This window comes from Tamandua tetradactyla, chromosome 4 (assembly GCF_023851605.1).
Source record: "Tamandua tetradactyla isolate mTamTet1 chromosome 4, mTamTet1.pri, whole genome shotgun sequence".
Taxonomy (NCBI): domain Eukaryota; kingdom Metazoa; phylum Chordata; class Mammalia; order Pilosa; family Myrmecophagidae; genus Tamandua; species Tamandua tetradactyla.
The window spans coordinates 38,165,871-38,184,760 of NC_135330.1; the positions used below are offsets into that span (position 1 = coordinate 38,165,871).

Consider the following 18,890-nt stretch of genomic DNA (forward strand, 5'->3'; position numbering starts at 1 on the left):
GGAAAAGGATCAAGCCAGCAGGTTCAAATATCCTTTTGCCAGCCTTCCTTTAGGTTGAGTAAATCATATCTATGTTAAGAAAAGCCCTCTTGTCCCCATAATTCCTCCCACACCTTAGTGACACCATTTAATCCTGGTTCTGAAGCTTCCCAACTGAAGGACTTGGGGAAAGCTACTTCCATTGTCTTTACTGTAAAATGAATATAATATTTATGCCAATCTCTTTCAGCTCTTAAAAATATTAAATGAGTCATTATGCAAAGCAGTTAGAATAGTGCCAACCGCACAATAGGCACTCTTAATACAAGTATTAATTATTATTATTTCATTTCATTGGATTCCTCTCCCAAGCTGATCTCATGATGGGAATCATGAAAAGAATCTCACTGTAGTTCTTATGATAGATCACTTCTTTTCTTTCCTACGGAAGCTCCGCTCTTCCATGAGCACTGGGGGGAGGGAGAGGCATGGAAAGAAGGCATCGAGAGGTCTGACAGGCTCCAGTGACACACTTTGGTCTGACTGCTTTCTCTTTCCTCCTGATATGATGCTTGGGATTGTCAGGCTCCAAGGTGTTCTTCGTAAAACTTTATCTACTTTTGCATACATTTTATATTCTAAAAGTCATCTGAGCACTGTCCTGTGAGACTTCCCTGGAATTGGGATCATTGCCTTTTTAATGGATACACTGTCCTGACTTCATAAGCTAGGTCTCTAAGTCTCCCCGTCAATGGAGAGCCTCTTGAAAAAGTTGCCTATACCTGCGGTTTCCAAGTGCCAATCCCAACTTCACCAGAATCACCTAGGAAAAGAGATTCCTAAGCCTAACTTCTAGAAATTCTGATTCAGTGGGACTGAATGAGACTTAGGAATTTGTATTTTTGTGTTTTTTTATTGTGATTCTGATGTTGGGAACCAGAGCCTTCCCATCTCCACCCACTGTTGGTGGGTTTCTGCCCTCATTCCTAATTGACACTGTTCTTGCAAGTATCATCATTACCTTCCAGAGAAGAAATACAATGGGCTTTTCAAAAAGTCCTGGACTCAGGTGATCTCTCTAAGACATGAGACACAGATGACAGTGCTTCCCATCTTTGTACCTTTTTCTGCCTTGAATTCTAGGCCACCATTACTGGTGGTTTCTCATTGCTCCTTAGCTTTCTTTGAAATGCCAATGTTCCCCACAGCCTTCTTCTCTTCTTATTGGTTCTTCCTGTGAGCTCAACTATACTATAATCTTAATTTATACGAATATGTTCATAGCTCTCATTTTTATGCTTTCAGACCTCTATACTCCATATTACTCACCATTCTACAAGACCTTTCCTGTTGGAGTTGTGGTCGAGACTGTTGACTGACTAATATTTGCTCCTTCTTCCATTTTGTAATAGGACATGTCAAGTTTAAGTTAGGCACATGGCTACCAAGTTATAAAGCTGATTTCTCAGCCTCCCTTGAAGCTAGGTGTGGGCACGTGACTGAGGCTGAGCCAGTGGGATGCAAGGCAAGTGATATGTGCAACTTTGAGTCATCTTTTTAAAGACAAAGCTTCTTGCCATGCCCTTCACCCTGCCCTTTCCCATTGGCTGAGAACAACAGTCATTATGAAAGTCACACCCAGAGATAGTAGCTTCACAATGAAGAGGCCAGAGATGTCAATTCCTTCTGACTGTTCAGTAAGAGAGAAACAGACATCTATTTTATTTCAAACTCTGAATATTGGGGTCTTTTTGTTATGGCAGCTTGACCTATAATCTTACTGAAACAGTATTCATAAGCACCTCAAACTAGAGACCAAAACTAAAAACAACCTCTTTCTCCCTCATAAGGCACATTCCCTCTTAAAAAGAAATGATTGGGACAGAAAAATGAGGTCCAATTAGGAAGGTGAATGCCATAGCAGCAGGTCAGTCTTGCCTGAGAAGGGTCATATGGAAATTTGTAAGCCAGTTTGGCCAACATCTCTCTGGCCATTTGCCAAACATACCTGCTCTTGGTTGAACTGACCACAGACATGGGATGGTTGACGTCATCTTTCACCACCAAGATGTTGTTCTATGGATAGAACAGAGAGAGGAGCTTGCCAGTTTCTTGTACTGAACTCTGGTGTCCTCCCTCACTCCTCCAACCTCCCAGGTCTCTCTTCTCAGAGAAGGGCCACATCACAAAGCTCAATCAGCAGGATGTCTGCGGGACCAGGGGGCTCACTTTGTATTTGCGGAGTATTGAGGAGTGGTTCATGATTCGGTCTGTGTCAGCTGCGTCCCGGGGCACCACCACGATCCCAAAGTCCCCGACAATTACCTCCATCTGAAGAATAAACAGAGAAATAGATAGATAGATAGAGAGAGAGAGAGAGAGAGAGAGAGAGAGAGGGACACCTTTGATCTCTAAGTGAGACCATGCTCTCTAACCCTTGCCAAGTAACTACTTAGCAGGGTGAAGCTATCTTACATGTAGAACCCCAAGATTTAGCCCAGTTGGCTTCTCTAGTCATCCCTAGCAGTCATCTCCTTCACATAACAAACCTCACTCCAGTATTATTGGAGTGAGAGGGAACCTTGCCTGGCACACAGAAGACTCTGAATAAAATACTTCTATATGGGACGAATAAATAGACATGTCTAGGCAAGATCTCTTCAATTTCTGAGGCTCCTGTTGAGTCCAAAATGCTCTGGAAGAACATGACTGGTACATACTCCTTACCTGATAGACACCTTCACGGGTGTAACAGGTCCCATTGCCCAGCAAGCATACCTCAGCGTTCATGAGAGGAACTCAACTGAAATGAACCCTTGGCTCACCCATGTAAGTGCTGCTGTGAGCATCAAGGGCAAGGAAGAGCCTGAAGGGTGCTGGAATGCGTCACTGTGTGCATAGGGGCTGTCAGCCTATGCAGAGGGTAATTATTATTGAGGGCACTTCTGTGACTTCTGATAGAAGCTTGCTGCCACAATGAGGAACGAAATTTTCATTGCATTTTTTTTTTTTTTTTTTTTTTTTTAAAGGAAAGACAGAGAGAAGGAAGGAAGGATAGAAGGAAGGAAGGAAGGAAGAAAGGGAAACATTTTTAAACATTTTCTTGTTTTATTGTATTCTGTTTCTCCGTTTTTGTTACATGGGCTGGGGCCGGGAATCGAACCGAGGTCCTCCGGCATAGCAGGCAAGCACTTTGCCCGCTGAGCCACCGCGGCCCGCCCTTCATTGCATTTTTAAAAATGAACATTTTTGTTCTCTTTTTCTGATTGTAGAAGCAACATAGCTTGGGAAATCCAGAAAAAATAAATAAAATTCAACCACAACACACAACCCAGGTAACCATTATGAACATTTTCACTTAGTTCTATACATTGTTTTCCTATATACATGTACAAATAGTTGTACTTACCCATAGTCGGATTAAACTGCAAAATTCATCATTTTATTTGCTTTTCTCACTTAGCATTATGTTGTGAGATTTTCTCATATTATTGAAAGTTATTTTAAGATATAATTTTAACAATCTCTATAATATTTCATTATCTGACCATAGCCTGGTATACCATAATATATTAAACCAATTCTGTATGATGGAACTTATACAGTTACTTCTGATTTTCTGCAATTATAAATAAAACCTTGATGATGGTCTTTATGCATAAATCATTTACAACATGTATGATTATTATTCTTAGGATAGGAGTAAAATAATTGGATCAATGGATATGAATTGGATATATCTAAAGCTCTTGAAACATATTATTGAGTTGCTCTTTGGAAAGCTGGTGCCAATTTTTATTTTCAAAGGGCCTGAAAGTTATGACATTTAATATGATTTGAATCTAGGTTTTGCCAAGTATGGTCCCAAGTAGGGGGAAGGGAGAAGCAGACAGGCTGCTTCCAAGCAGCACAGTTCATTGAGCTTGACCTGCCTTTGGGGCAAGGGACTTGGATTTTTCCCCAATAATTCTCCAAACAAGTGCCACAAAGACATTATGGAACACTGCTGGCCCTTCTTCTCTACCAGAGGATTTCTATACCAGCAGAGTCCCACTTCCGATTCTTTGGTTTTATGTGTCTCTATGCTTGTGTGCCCTGGGGCATTTCCATCCACCTTTACCCTGTTCCTCCCACTGGCTTCCAACTAAAGTTAGGGTTGCAACTGGAACTCTGACAATACTGAAATAAAATCTTCACTGAAAGTGCCCTGTGAGGGAAACTGCGAAGAGATGCTAAAAACTAGTTGTACATGAGATCAACAATTCCATCCCGACTAAAAGGGGGAAAAGAAGTGTAACTAATAAAGTATCAGTGGCTGAGAGAGTTCAAATAGACTTGAGAGGCAACTCTGGAGGTCACCCTTATGTAAGCATCAGAACACAACTTGCTACCTAACACAACTTGCCAAACCCCAACCAAAACCATTCCAGCCAATCCTAAAGAACACCTAGGGCATTATATAGGAATCTACAAAGGTTCCATGCACAAGGGTAGCTTACCAGAAACCTACAACCTCCGGATGGGTCCCTGGACAAGATGAGTCTTAAAATCTAGAGGGCCCAGCCTCTCCAGAACACCAGCTAGTTCCATCTCCCTACCCCATATTAATGACAGACCATTCCAACATGGGAAAGTTAGAATGGCCATAGCCCAATACCCCTAAAGAGTGGGACAGAAAGATCAAAGGTGATGGTGGAGTTATACAGCGAAGATAGGACTTAACAAATGAATATTAAAGCTGAATCATTAAATTTATATTTCTTTTAGCCTCCAGTATCTTACAATAGCTAGAAATAAAAACCAAAAATTGAGGCATTGTAACCCATATCAAACTCTGAAATCTGTTCTACAACTAATTCTGGTGCTGTGCTTTGAATTTTATTGCTTTTTTTTGTGTATGTTACTTTTCACAAAAAAGGGAGAAAAAGTCGATTGTGATGATAAAGAAAAATATTTATGACTTCTAGCCTCCTATATTCTGGAGCAGCTAGAAGGAAAAATCTGAGAGGATGGTATGGTAGCCCATGACAAACTCTGGGATCTGTCTTGTAACTACTTGTTGAAGAGTGCTTTGAAAACCATTACTTTTTTCTTTCTTTGCTTTGTATATATGTTCTACTATACAATAAAGAAGTTAGAAATAAAAAAAATAAAAAAGCTACGGGTAGAATCAGAGTCCCCAGTCGGATCATGCCATTAGGAAGACACAGAGCATTTTATAACCTGCTTCACCTAACGGTGAAGTTAGGTGAAAGTCTTCCGTCCTATAAACAAAGAATGTTAGAGAGAGGCCAGGCAGGGAGGTAGAGCCAATTCCTCCTGGGATAGCTGTTAGAATATTGCATTGGGATTCACTATTCAGAAGGCAACTAAGGCACGGGTGCTTAAATTCGGATGTACATTAGAATCACCAGAGGAGCTTTCAAAATTCCCAAAGCCCAGTTTACATACAAGACCAATTAAATCAAAATCTCTGGGAAGGGGACCCAGGCATCAGTCTTATTTTTTTTTTTACAACTATGCAGCCATGTTTAGGAACCAAGGGTCTAAGTGCTGAATGAAAACTCCGGGGAAATTGGTAGGGAGGGCAGAGGGAGAGATTGAAAAAGAGGAGAGAAGAAAAGAGAGAGGTGGGGAGGGGAGGGAAGGGGAGAGGAGAGGAGAATAGAGAGAACCCATCCATGCTGGTAGACATGGAGAATCCTAAACTGCCTGGATATGCAGATGCTTTGAGATATCTGGTGTAGATTGCATGATGTGCAATCTTTGATTCTGAGAATTCAAAGATGTTCCATATATTATGCATACAATAATGAGGCTATTTAAAGTGTGTGTTCTGGTTTTGAGCATGAAAATACTGGCTCTGAACAGCAGTCAGGCCTCACGGGAGAACTGCCTCGCGGGTGATATTAGCGCTGCTTTCCACTCAGGACCTAACGATGTCAACGCCCCATCAGTGCTCAGAGAGTGAAAACAGACGGAGACCTTGCTGCTACAGATTTATTCCCTTTCCAGAAACAGGGGAGGGCCAATAATCTCAGCCCCTGGGAATCACAGATGTGGTGAGGCAGACAGGGCCACAAGACAAGAAACACAGCCTTTGTACACCCAAGCAGCACCTCTGCAGCTCAGACCAGAGACTGCAGACTCTGCTCCTCTGGCGGGACGCTAGGGCACAGGTTTGCTTTTCATGTGGGTGGGTGTTTGTGTATGCTGGGGTGGAGGGGAGTTGCTGGGTGCTAAAGTTGGCGCGTGTGTCCTCCATGCCACAGACACCCACCTCCCTCTAGGGGGCCAAAGCCATTATTCCCACCCACCACCATTCTGGGTCCTTCTCGCTGATCCCCAGGGCTCTACCGCCCACCCCCACCCCGTGGTTTTCCTCCTACCTGTCTGGCTGCTCCTTCTCATCAGCCTGACCTAGATCCATTGGGGTCCCCCAGGCCTCAGTCCTTAAACCTTTTTTTATTTCTACCTACACTCACTCCCTTAATGATTTCATTCAATTTCAAAGTTTTACAGACACACTGAAGGCTCCCAAATTACAATCTTCACATGACCGTTTCTCCTGAATTTCAGACTCAAAAATACAGCTGCCTGCTCAATATCCCCCCTTGGATGGGGCATCACAAACTCAAAGTGTTCAAAATCGAGCCCCTGAACTCGCTAACAAAAACTTTACAACAGACAAAACAAAAAACCAAAACATGTTTTATGGCAATCTTTTCCACTTCGATAAATGGAAACTTTCACAGTTGTTGTAGAAGCTTCCTTGATTCTTTTCCTTCTCTCACATCCACATTCAATCTCTCAGGTAATTCACTGACTCTACCTTCAAAACCAGCCCAGGAATCTGCTCATTTCTCACCGTCTCTGTTACTGCTCCCTGGTCCACGCCTTCTGCGGTTGCATAAATGATGGTCCCTAAGGATTTCCACGTCATAATCCCTGGAACATGGGACTGTTTCCTTCTGTGGCAAAAAGAGACTTTGTGCATGTGACTGAGTTCTGAATTTGGAGATTGTCCTGTATTATCCAGGTCGGCCCTAAACACATTTAGGGTCACACCACAACTTATCAGAGGGAGACAGAGAGAGATTTGACACAGAAAAGAGCTGGAGATATGCAGACAGAGTGGAGAAATATTTGAAGATGCAACACTGCTGGCCATGAGCCAAGGAATGCAGCTCTAGGAGATGGAAGGGGCAGGGAAACACACTCTTCCCTAGAGCCTCAGGAGGGAGTGGGGCCCTGCCCATAGCTTGGTTTGGTCCAGTGAAACCCACTGCGGACTTCTGACTTCCACAAGAGTAAGAGAGTTAAATTTGTGTGTTTTAGATCACCAAGTTAGTGGTACTCTGTTACAGCAACTAACTCACCTCCATCATCTTTCACTTGGATTGCTCTGGTCTCCCTGTTTTTCTCTTGCCCTTTTAAATCTATTTCTAATAGTGAGACTGATGATGTTAAAGTGTAAGTCAAACGATGTCAATCCTTGGCTTAAACCTCTCCGTGGACCTTCTCTGGCCATCCTATGTAAACCTGCATCCCTGCCCGCATAGTCCCACACACTCCCTGCAGCCTCGCAATCCCTACCCGCTTTGTGCCTCGTATTCCTCCCTAGCATTTACCTCCACCTCACCTGTTTTATATTTTCTTCATTTGTCCTTACTTTTGTCTTTTTCTCTTTCCCTATAAAGGTAAGCTCCAAGACGGCAGAGGTTTTTATGTGCATGTCCCCTGATAAAAAGGAGCTCGCATTTCATGGGTAGTCAATCGATGCTGTTGAATGAGTGCATTCCTGCAGTCTGCTCTGGGAGACAGTCATTAAGGCATTAGCTGATAAACTATCCCTGTCTCAGAATATTGAGGGAAGCCCATCCTACATAATGGGAGCTCTGGGAGACCCAAGGAAGTGACTTTCCAAAGAGAGACTTTCAGATCCCTATGACAAGCATGGGTGACTTCACTTTTGCAGGTTCCTGAATCGGGTCTGATTGAACAGCAGAATCACCCTGTGGCTGCTGTTGTTGTTTTGCATGCATGGGCCAGGAATCAAACCCGTCTCCTGGATGGCACGCGAGCATTCTACACAGAACCACCCACGCACCCTTGCTGTTTTATTAAGAAATACGGATTCCCTAGACTTTACCCCTGAGATTTGGATCCAGCAGGTTTGGGATGAGCTGGAGCCATTCCCTTTACAAAGCTCCCTAGCACTTCTAATGGGCAGCCACGTTTGGGAAATCATGGCTTTAAATCACATTAGCAGTTGCCTAAACTGCTACCACTCTGGCCTGGCTGGGGATGAGTGGGACGAACATTTCTGGGGATTCCAGCAGAAAGAGGCCATCCCAACTATGCCTTGGGAAGTGGTGACGGAAGGTGATGCAGGAAGCAGAGGGTTGCTCAGGCCCTCCCACTCCACAAAGGCTTCTGTAAGTGTTCCCAGCTTCCTGGGGCTGAGCACTTGCTGCATGAGGGACACAGCACCTCCTGTATCTTCACGAGCAGTTCTCCGTGCGCCCTGCCTTTGCAGGAGGACAGCGTGTGACCAATGCAGCCGAGTCATCCTGATTAGTAAGCTACCTTTTCTGGTAGTGGCCAGTGTGACCTCACACTGCTAGATCTCGGCAGATAGGATCAGGGTCCACTCTCCTCCACCCTTTCTTTCACCACCACCCCCAACACATTGAGGCCCGCTCAAAGCTTAGCTCTGGGCTGCATAAGGTCTCAGAAGTGGGGGGCTGTGACTTGTATCCTGCTTCAACTTCCTGCTCACAGGCACAGCTTTGATCATATCGTTTCATCTTCTAGTCAAAGGCTCCCCAGGGGAGGTAAGGGTGGGGATACAGAGAGGAAATAGGAGGGGGTAGACTCTGCTTCCCCAAATGTAGGGAGTCTGAGGGAAGGATATGAGACATGTTGAAGCAGGAAGCAACTTGGTCTTGAGAAAGAGAACACTCATGACCTAGGTGTCAAAACCCTTGGAAGCACTGTGGAGTTTTCACCTCTCAGGAGACTGAACTTCAAGACCTGCCCCGCTGGGTGCCAGCAATGCTTTGGGTGGATGGGACGCCTGTGGTCTTTGCTTCCCTCTCTGCTGCAACCCTGTCTATACTGCCCGCCTGGAGTCACAGAACTCTGGCACCTATCCCATGTCACTGCTACCAGGGGGCCTGGAAAGGGAGAAGAATGGGAGATTTCCTAGTGACTGAGGATGCTAAAGCTTCTAAGGGGCAGAACTGCAACACTGGGAGCTATAGTTACTGTGCTAACCAGTGAGTTCTTGAAGGGTTCCCAGCCTAACAGTGATGTGCGTCACCACAGCCCTCAGTTTTCTATTTTTCCCATCATAAGTAAATGCTTGTTGGTTGATTGAGTTTTATCCTCTGTAATAGTCTCATAATGAGGCATATATAGCTTCAGGTGACTATTCATTTATCCTTTTATCCCATAAATAAGTATGGAATGTCTACCTATGAGCCAGGTGCTTTGCCAGGCACCTGGGACACAGGGTTGAACAAGACAGCTATGACTTCATCTCTTATAGAGTTCACTATCTGGTGCGGACACAGATGAGTTATTATTTTCAATTGTACCTACTGCCATGAGGAATAGTACAGGTTGCTATTAGGTGGCTAATGTCTATGGGTAACAGGCAAAAGTTTTGGCCACATCTTATGGTGAAAGCTAAGCTTCTTATGAGTTGACTCCTTTCAACCAATTTCCTCCCAGTTACTTTCTCATTTTTTCATTCAACAAACTTTTATAGAGTGTATATGGTGGGCTGGGTACTATTGCACTGTTTTGGTGTCCAGAAAACAGGAGTGAATAAGACAGGTGAGTTTCCTGTATTCATTGAGCTTACCTTCTAGTGGGGTGAGACCATAAACAAATAAATCCATAAATAAGAAATCACCAGGTAAAGCTAAGTACTACATTGAATATAAAAGAAAATGACCTTTAAGCTGAAACTTAAATGACAAGAAGGAGACAGGAATAGGGGTATCTGGGAGAAGAGCATTCCCTTTGAGGACACAGGTAGTGCAAAGGTCCTGAGGTAGGAAGACTGTTCAAGTAAAGAAGCCAAATGGGGGTGGAACACAGAATGGTAGGAAAAATATACAGAGAGCAGATCATGATAAGGACTGAGTTTCAGTCTAATTGAAATGAGAATCCATTAGAGTGCTTTAAACAAGAGACTTGACTGACATTAGCAAGAGGATCTGGTTTGCATTGATTTACTCTGGCAAGACTGCTAAAAGCTCCATGGGATCATTCTGAGATTAGGGTTCAAAATCCTGACTTTCTTTTCCAAACAATGCTCTCCTCTCAAGACACAGTAGATCAGTGATTTAGACTCACTTGTGTTTCTATACTGGATGAGGATAATCAGGGATGAATATTTGCCAGTAAAAAAGGGGAAGAAATATCTGATATACATCAGACACGGTACTAGGAGATTTCTTTATTTTCATATTTAATCCTCAGAACTATCCTATGAGATAAGTGCCCCTGTTCTCATTTCATAAATAAGTTCACAAAGATACAGTGAGATTTAATAACATGTCTCAGTGGGAATTGGGTCCTATTCTGGTTTAACTTAAAAGCTCTTTCTGCCACATTGCACTGCTTCTACATCCTTTATTATTATTATTATTATTTAATGAGGTGAAATTCACATAGCATAGCACAAAATTAACCATTTTAAAGGGAACAACTCACTTGCATTTAGTACATTCACAATGTCATGAAATCACCACCCCTATCTAGTTCTAAAACCTTCCCCGCAGTCCTAAATAAAACCCGGTATCATTAAGCAGTTTCTCCCCATTCCTCTCTCTCCCAGCCCCTGGCAACCAACAATCTGTGTTCTTTCTCTCTATGGATTTACCTACTCTGGACAGCTCATATAAATGGAATCAGACAAGATGTGACCTTTTGTGCCTGGCTTCCTTTACTTAGTATAATGTTTTTGAGGTTCATCCATGTTGTAGGGACTAGATCCTCTTTTTTTTTTTTTTTTTTTTAGGTGCATGGTCTGGGAATCAAATCCGGGTCTTCCGCATGGAAGGTGAGCATTCTACCACTGCACCACCTGTGCACCCTTAGATCCATCTTTAAGACTTTTATTTTAGTGATTTGAAATTTTGGGGGGCTTGAAAGTATTCTGAGTTGAAAATATGTTCTAGCGTATTTTTCCCTCCCAGTTTACCAGGGACTAAATCCTCCAGTTCATTACTCAACATCTCCCCCTACAGTATATAATTTTGTATACGTCTGGGTGGGTTCAAAAAGATGACAGGAGAAAGCTTCCAGACAAAGCCACCCAGTTTATATGAGGCCTCTGAAATACGCTCCACCATTTCCATAAAGGACCCTCGGCCTGTGATCAGGGCCTGCCCCCCTTCCGAGGGAAGGCTGGGCAGAGGAGAGAACAGTCAGAGCTGTGAAATGGAATGCATTTCCACAGTAGCTTTCTTCATGGAAATAAGTGAATGATCCTTCAGAGGTGCTTTCCAGAGGAAATCACCCTGTTCCCATTTCCGATTGTGACTGCCGGTGTGGAAAGGGAGGGGATTCCAGATTCCTGCTGGAAGCCTGAAAACCAGAACCATGCCTTTCCCAAGAGAACCAGAATCCCCCAGAATCCTCCAGGGCAGGAGCCGAGCCTCTTTCCTCTGAGTCTGTAAATTTGGTATGGGTCTTATCAGGACAGAGGCCTAATCCCTCGGGTGGAAGTGTCCATCAGGTTTCCTGGCTGGGGCCGGACTACCTGATAAAAACCATCTGAGCCTAAATAACCAAATGTTTGTCTTTGCTCCGTTTGTCCTGGGGCCCTGGGATTTCTGTTGGAGTGGCTAGGGCCCCAGGCTCTTCCTCTGTTTATTTTCTTTGGTTGTTTTCCCATAGCTGGTGAATGCAGCAGGCAATTAGCCCAGGGATGGTTGGCTGGAAAAGTGTAGGATACAGCCAATTAGAGTCAGTCTGTGGAAAGTTGTGATTTGAGGAGCACAAAACAAAACAAAACAAAACACAATTCCCTCACTGTGCCACCTTTGGTGCATAATGTCATATCTTCACAGATCCATTTGTTTGAGTAAAATATTGACACTTCTCATTTAAAATGCAAAACCCTTTGAGAGCAGCTAATACATTTCATCATTAAACTGAATGATGTTTGCCTGCTTACTCAAAAGTCAGTATCTTTACAAATAAAGACCAAGAAAAACCTTCTATTTCAACCAGGCAGAACCATCTCTCTGAAAGGTCTTGTTCCTCCCGCTGATCCTTCATAGCCTCTTCCCTATCTAAAATGTCCTTCTCTTTCCACCCACCTAACCCTACTCTGCCCATTATCCAAAGACCAGCTCAAATGCCACCTCTTCCCTCTGGCCTGTAATGAATTATATAATCATTCCCACATGTCTGCCTGAACTCTCAGCCAGGCTTATAGAAAGGTAGAGGGAAGATGCCTGGATTAGGGATCTGGAGACTTGTGTGAAGTCTTGCTCTGCCACTTAGCTCCATATGGCCTTGGACAAGTCACAACCTCTCTGAGCCTCAGTTTCCATATCCGTAAAATGGGAGTAAAGATTCTATTTCACAGGATTGTTGTAGAGGTTAAATGAGATAATCCATAAGAAACAAAGCATTTATGATCTGTCTCCCCCACTAGACAGTAAAGCTCACACAGCTGGGGACTTTCCTCTATTTCGTTTTCTCTGTTTCTCCAGCACTCAGAACAGCCTGGCACGTGGTTGGTTCTTGATAAATAGTTTAAAATAAATGAATGAATAACAGCCAACATTTATTGGGTGCTTATCAGGTTCAGGTACTCATCTAAACGTTTTACATAGTAATTCTATGTAAACTAAAGACATGATATAATAAATCGTAAGGTGTTTTCAGACTGCAAGTACTTCAAGGGCAAAGATGTACTATATGCATTCTGAGCACCTGATAAGTATTTGTAATAAGATTGATTGAAGGAAAGGATACTTGATTCAGAATTAATTTGCCAGATGGCCTTCCATTATAATATGATGGACAAAGCAGCTGGCAGCCTAAGATCCCTGGACAATGGTTTTATTTGGGGGAGGGGAGTGGGCATAAATGTTTCCTGCTTCACAAATCTGCCGTATGGACTTTGGCCTTGATTTTCCTGTTTCTGGTCCATGCCTGGAGACCTGCCATGGTGATGCGGAGAAGGACAGGGTCTGTGGACAGAGACTACTTTTCTAACAAAGAAGCTGGGAATGGGGAGGGGTGGGGGGTTGGGTCTTTATCTCCAGGCTGGGCCAGGAGCCTGGATCTTAATTTCTCTCAGGAATCAAGAATGAAAATACCAACTGCCAGGCCACACAAACAGCTCTTTTGTATTCCAATGGAGAGAAACTCAGTGACTATGTATGGAATTTTCTCCCCAGGAATGTAAAGGGAAGGGGTGTGCCACTGGTCACAGAAGGTCAGAATTTGTGTTGTCAGGCTAATGGATCTTTGTGGCGAATGGGAAATGTGCTTGGCGTGGGAGTGGGGGTTGTCCCTTCAGTTCTGTAATTACATTTCCGGATGGAGGGAGCCAGTTTAGGAATCCTAGGCAAAAGAGCAAAACTGACTCAGTGGTAGGTTTGTGACTGCTGGAAGAGGACCTGACAGTTCTACTAGAGAGCAGGCTGCCTCGGCTTGTTCTCACTGTGGGTGCAGGGAAGGCAGCTCCACAACCTCCTTGGGGTTTTCACTACAGAAAGGTGGAGAAGCCCCTATTTCTCCCCAGACGGGGTTGACCTAATGGCTTCTCCCCTGCCTTGTTTTAGAGGATTCTTGAGAAGACGTGGGAGGCTGGAATGCAGAGCCAAGGCCTGGGGTTTTTCCAAGAAACAGCTTTGTTCCCCACACCGTGCTCCTGTGCCCAGTTAGGAGCAGCTTCAGGGCTTTGGGCTTGTGGCTTCTGAGTAGGGGTCTGTGGTTGACAAGTGTCACTTGGGCACCAAGAGATAGAGATGTGACCTGATAAAGGGATGAGTGAATGAATGAAACCTGGAACAGAAGCAGGTCTCACATCCTGCATCCACGGTAATCTCAGGGTTAAGAACTGAAATCCCTAACATGGGTTGCTTCCGGGCAAACCCAAGATGGTAAACTTTCTAGTAGAATAAACAGGACTCACCTGGTACCCAGTCTTGAAAAAAAGACCTTCCTTTTCCAGATAGTGAAATCCAACCTTCCATAGATTAGGAAGAGGGACGATTCACTAATATAGGATTTCCTGTATCCCCACTGCCTACCCCCATCCCTCTGTCTAGCAGAGAACCCAGCCCTCGCCTTTAGGGAATTTACAGAGCAGAAAACAGAAGGTGTTGGAAGTCCAGGCTCTAAACTCACAATAAATGCTGTCCGATGCCCTGAGGAGGGGAGAGAAAAGGTGGGGGGGGAGGGGATACCTTCAGAACAGAAAGAAGCAAGAAGAGGTTCTGCTGCCTCCTTCTGTCATACCCGCGCCCCCACCCCATACTAGTTAGAGGCTAGAGAGTCTGGCCCCCCACCCTCAAGGCTGCACCTGGGATGAGGCCTCAGAGGAGAATGGGGTCTGGTGACCACAGGTGGGTGGGGCCTAGCACTGGGCTCCCCAGTCTCAGCCAGGTGTAAGCAGGGCACAACCAACTTCCAGAGACAACCGAGGGACCACAGGGAAGGTATCCGTGGGGAATCTGAGACTGAAGGCCTCTCCTCATTTTCAGGGCACACAAGAGCCTCTCAAGCTCTGGTAATCAGTAATGACTGAGACTAAACGCCCCACAATCCCAGTGAGACAGAGACAAGGAGTTGAATTTTAATTTGATTTAAAGAAGTAAATGTTATGTTTCTGGTATGATGCTCTGTTGTGGGCTGAGATTCCCACTCCTTATGTGAGGAAACAGCAACTTGATTTTTTTGCCTCTCTACCTCAGATGCAAGGGTTCTAAGGACTCCCCAGATTGGCTGAGGGTTGAGTCAGGGGACTGAGCAATTGGTTAGTGGTGAGAGGTGGGGAAGCGAGGGGGAGGGGGTGGGGTGGGGTGGGGGTGGGGGTGGGGGGTGGGGGGAGTGGGGGGGGTGTGGGGGGTGGTGGGAGGGGCAGGCTCTAGAGAGCGCTCTGGAGTGAGCCTGGAGGGTCTGCATCTCCCAGTTGTCTCCATAGTGGATGGGATTCTTGCCGCTCTGGACAGGATAGATGCTGGGTCCCCACTGGCCCCAAGCTATAGTGCTCTCTGGAAGGTGACGGGCTGGGATCCTGGGTCTCCAGGGTAATGAGCCATCCTGGTTTGCCTGGGATTTAAGGAGTTCCCAAGATAGGGGACTTTCTATATTAAAACTGCAAAATTCCTGGGCAAACGAGTCACCCTGCCTTGCTGTCTGTTTTCTCATCCATCTAAACTCCTATGTCATCCATCTCGGACTGGGGGCCAGGGGGCGAGGAGGGCCATAGGAGAGTCTCTGCCCCGGACCACAATGGTCAGGTGGGAACACTGCTGGCTGCAGAAGGCTCTCGCTCTGCCTCCACTGCCACTTTCCGGGTAAGTCAGTGGTTATCGGCTTCTCAATATTTTTTGTCTTAACCAAGGTGTCATTTCCACACAGGCACCACCTGGAAGAAAGACCGAGGACATTATCCCTGGTCTTCAAATGTTATCTGATAACAACAAGACAGCCATTTCAGAAGGAATGTGGAAGAACTGAAGTCAGCAATCTAGCTGGAAGGAACAGAGAAGGACTGTCTAGCTGTGAGTGCCTCCAACTATAGATTTCAGGCCGCAGCAAACCTGGATCTGATCCTGAGGAGGCTCATTCCACAGGTGGCAAACAGTCCCTAGAGCTTCCTTGCTCCTGCTTAGGCACTTCAGATTGCTGCACCAGCTCCTGAATTCATCCCCCAAAATACCAACCCTCCCCCAGCCCTACAACTACCCCAGTCTCCTGTGGGAGGGGCCCCAGGCAATTGCTGAGATTTGCCTGGATTTTTGAAAGAGATTCGTTGAGATCCTGTACAGAATTTTGCCAGCATTATTTTTTAGTAGAGAGGAAAGCAAAAGCTAACTAAGCCACTTAATCCAGAACTGGAAGGAGATTTAGAATTTCACCTGCAGGAAATTGTTCCAGGGTGGAGATGAAAGGACTGCACAGTAAGATTTGCTTCCCTGAAACTCTACGCCCCACCCCCACCCCCCTCAGTTATTCCACGGTATATTAGCATTTATGGGGATGGTGGCCATTTAGGTAAATTAGCCTATTAACATTTATTGTACACTGTGTGCCAGGCCCTGTTCTAGGCACTTAAACAGACAATCCCATTTAACTCTCCCCAAAACCCAATGAGGTAGGTTCTGTTTTTATTCCCCTTTTAGAGATGGGGAAAACTGAAACTTAAAATATAGTTTTTCACAAACCGAACTGGAGCAGAACTAGAATCTGGAGGTTGCAGTCTTAGCAGTGCATGCATGTACGTGTCTTGTCTGTTTCGCTCTCTCTGCAGAGATGTACATGAAATGATTTCCTATGTATATGCCTCGCCTCTTGTGATGGTTTGAAGCTATAGGTATCCCAGAAAAGATCATGTTGTTAAAGCGAATCCATTCCTGTGGTGCAAACCTATCGTAGTTGGACCTTTCGATTAGGGTATTTTAGTTAAGGTGTGCACAAGGTAGGTCTTAAGCCTCTTACAGGAGTCCATTATGAGAGATGAAATTCAGAGAAGCATATAGAGAAACTGAGAGAGAAGGACACACAGGAAACAGGGAAGCCACAGACACAGACAGGAAGCCACTGAAGCCAGAAGCTAGAAGCAATGAAACCCAGGAGAGAAGGGAAAGACCAAGAGACATTGCCATGTGCCCTGACAATCACCAGGAGCCAGTCTTCAGGAAGATATTATTGCCTGTTGATGCCTTGATTTGGACATTTTCATGGCCTAAGAACTGTAAACTTGTAAATTAATAAATCCCCATTGTAAAAGCTACCCTATTTCTGATATATTGCATTCCAGCAACTTTAGTGAACTAAAACACCACCTAAAATCTAGATCTCAAGTACTTGAGAGCAGAAACAGTGTTGTACTATATATATATATATATATATATATATTTTTTTTTTTTAATCTCAAAACATTGTAGAGAACATTCTATAGACACTATAGTATCTGAGGTCCAGAGGAGTAGAGGGATTTGCATAGGGTCACACAGAATTAAAAGCACTTAGACCTGGAATTGATGCTCTGGGAATGTAATTTCCATGGGGCTATGGAGTTGACACTCAGGCTATCATTTGAAAGAACAAGAATGAACGTGCTTGTGAATGGTGAGTAACTCTTTGACTTAGCTGGTCAAAGACCATCACAGTCAAATCTGGTAACAAAAGATGCTGATTGCACTTCTAAGTGGAGTAAATTTAAAAGCCTAGTTCACTCTATACCAAGTCAATTGCCAGGAAGTTCTTACTGACCTTTTGCCATTAAATTCTCCCTCTCTTGACCCCTTTTCTTTTGTTGAGGGAATTCTAGGGTGGTGTTTACTACGTCTTCAAAAGAAATCAAAACAAACAAAACACAAAGAAATCTCAAAAGGGCAGAAGTTCTCATTTTGTTTTTTCCCCCAAGTCAGGCAGTACTCGGGGAATCAGCAACTCAGGCTGCTTTTTAACCCAGGGGCTTTATCAGAGCAAGCATGAGGAAGAGTGAGTGTAAAAATACACCAAACAGAGAAAGCTCTGGGGTAGGTGAAAGTTTCTTCCATAGAATGGATCATCCACCTGGGAGCGCACAGGAGGCAGAGGATCCTGGAGTTGGGAGAGGGTAAGGCCACAGTGGGGAGGGAAGACAAGGAGCCAAAATCAAGCGCAAGCTCCCCAGTCCTTCCCCAACCCAGCAGCGGGGGTGCAACAGCCTTACTACTCACATCTGCCTCATTCCAAAGTCCTGGGATGCAGAAAGATTCCAGCAGGTCACTGCCACACAGCAGCAAGATCCGCAGCTCTGGGAAGAGGGAACAGAGTTTGTAAAGGGAGTTAGTGGAGACCGGGAAGCACTGAATTCTCTGACTAATGGCGCTGGCTTCTCATTGTCCCAGGCTCTGGGCAGCCGACCTGCTTCAACATTGAGCATTGGGATCTTAACTCCTAAACATTCCTGCAATTTCTTCTTTCCTCTCTATATCATATTTTAGTTTAATGATTTGTTCATGGGCAAATTTATATCCCTGGGGTCTGGCTGAGTTGACCATGCGTGCCCAGGACATTTTTAACGGGTGAATGGACCGACAGACTGCACTGCCTGCTGAGACCCTTCCAGGTGGTCTGGACAGGTGTCGTGGCCTCTGTCCTTGCAGCCATGGAGGCACTGGAGGAAATAAGGGCCTGAGTCGGGGGCACCCCCCCCACACACACAAGGGACTGTTAGGCCATGGAGTTGCTTGCCCAAATCCCCATCTGTGGGAGATGACCCAGGATTTGTACGGAGCCTATTGCTCCCCTCACCCATCCCACTCGGAGCCATCCGGAGTTCCTGCTGAGAGGCTGAGGCTCTGTAATTCTGGTTGCCTAAAAATTCACTCTGGTGACCGTGTCTAGAGGATGTGCTGGCCCTAAGCTCCCTCTGAATCAGCGGTTCTCTCCTAGGAGTTTTCTTGCCCCCCAGGGGACACCTGGCAATGTGTGGAGGCATTTCTAGTGGTCCCACCTGGCGTGGGGGGAGTGTAGGCTTCTAGCCGATAGAGACCAGGTTTGCTGCTGAACATACTTCAATGCACAGAACAAGTCCCCCGGAGCAAAGAATCTTCTGCGCCCAAATGTTCATAGTGTCGAGGTTGAAAGTCTGCTGCACTACGGCCATGAAAACGAACCTCGTTTCTATTCCCAAGCCAAAGACTCACTTTCCT

General features: G+C 45.0%; 1 protein-coding gene across 3 annotated transcripts in view; it reads right to left on the reverse strand.

Annotated features, from left to right (window-relative positions):
* The window catches only part of NMNAT2 (nicotinamide nucleotide adenylyltransferase 2), a 169,722-nt gene that overhangs the window by 4,654 nt on the left and 146,178 nt on the right, over positions 1 to 18,890 (reverse strand). For all 3 annotated transcript variants that reach the window (XR_013174154.1, XM_077157203.1, XM_077157202.1), the window contains exons 9-11: positions 17,913 to 17,989; positions 2,209 to 2,310; positions 1,988 to 2,055 (exon numbers count right to left, since the gene is read on the reverse strand). Coding sequence is in view for 2 of the 3 variants with exons in the window: in XM_077157203.1 (XP_077013318.1) it covers positions 1,988 to 2,055; positions 2,209 to 2,310; positions 17,913 to 17,989 (247 nt within the window). In the remaining variant the exon portion in view is untranslated. The remainder of the gene's footprint in view (positions 1 to 1,987; positions 2,056 to 2,208; positions 2,311 to 17,912; positions 17,990 to 18,890) is intronic.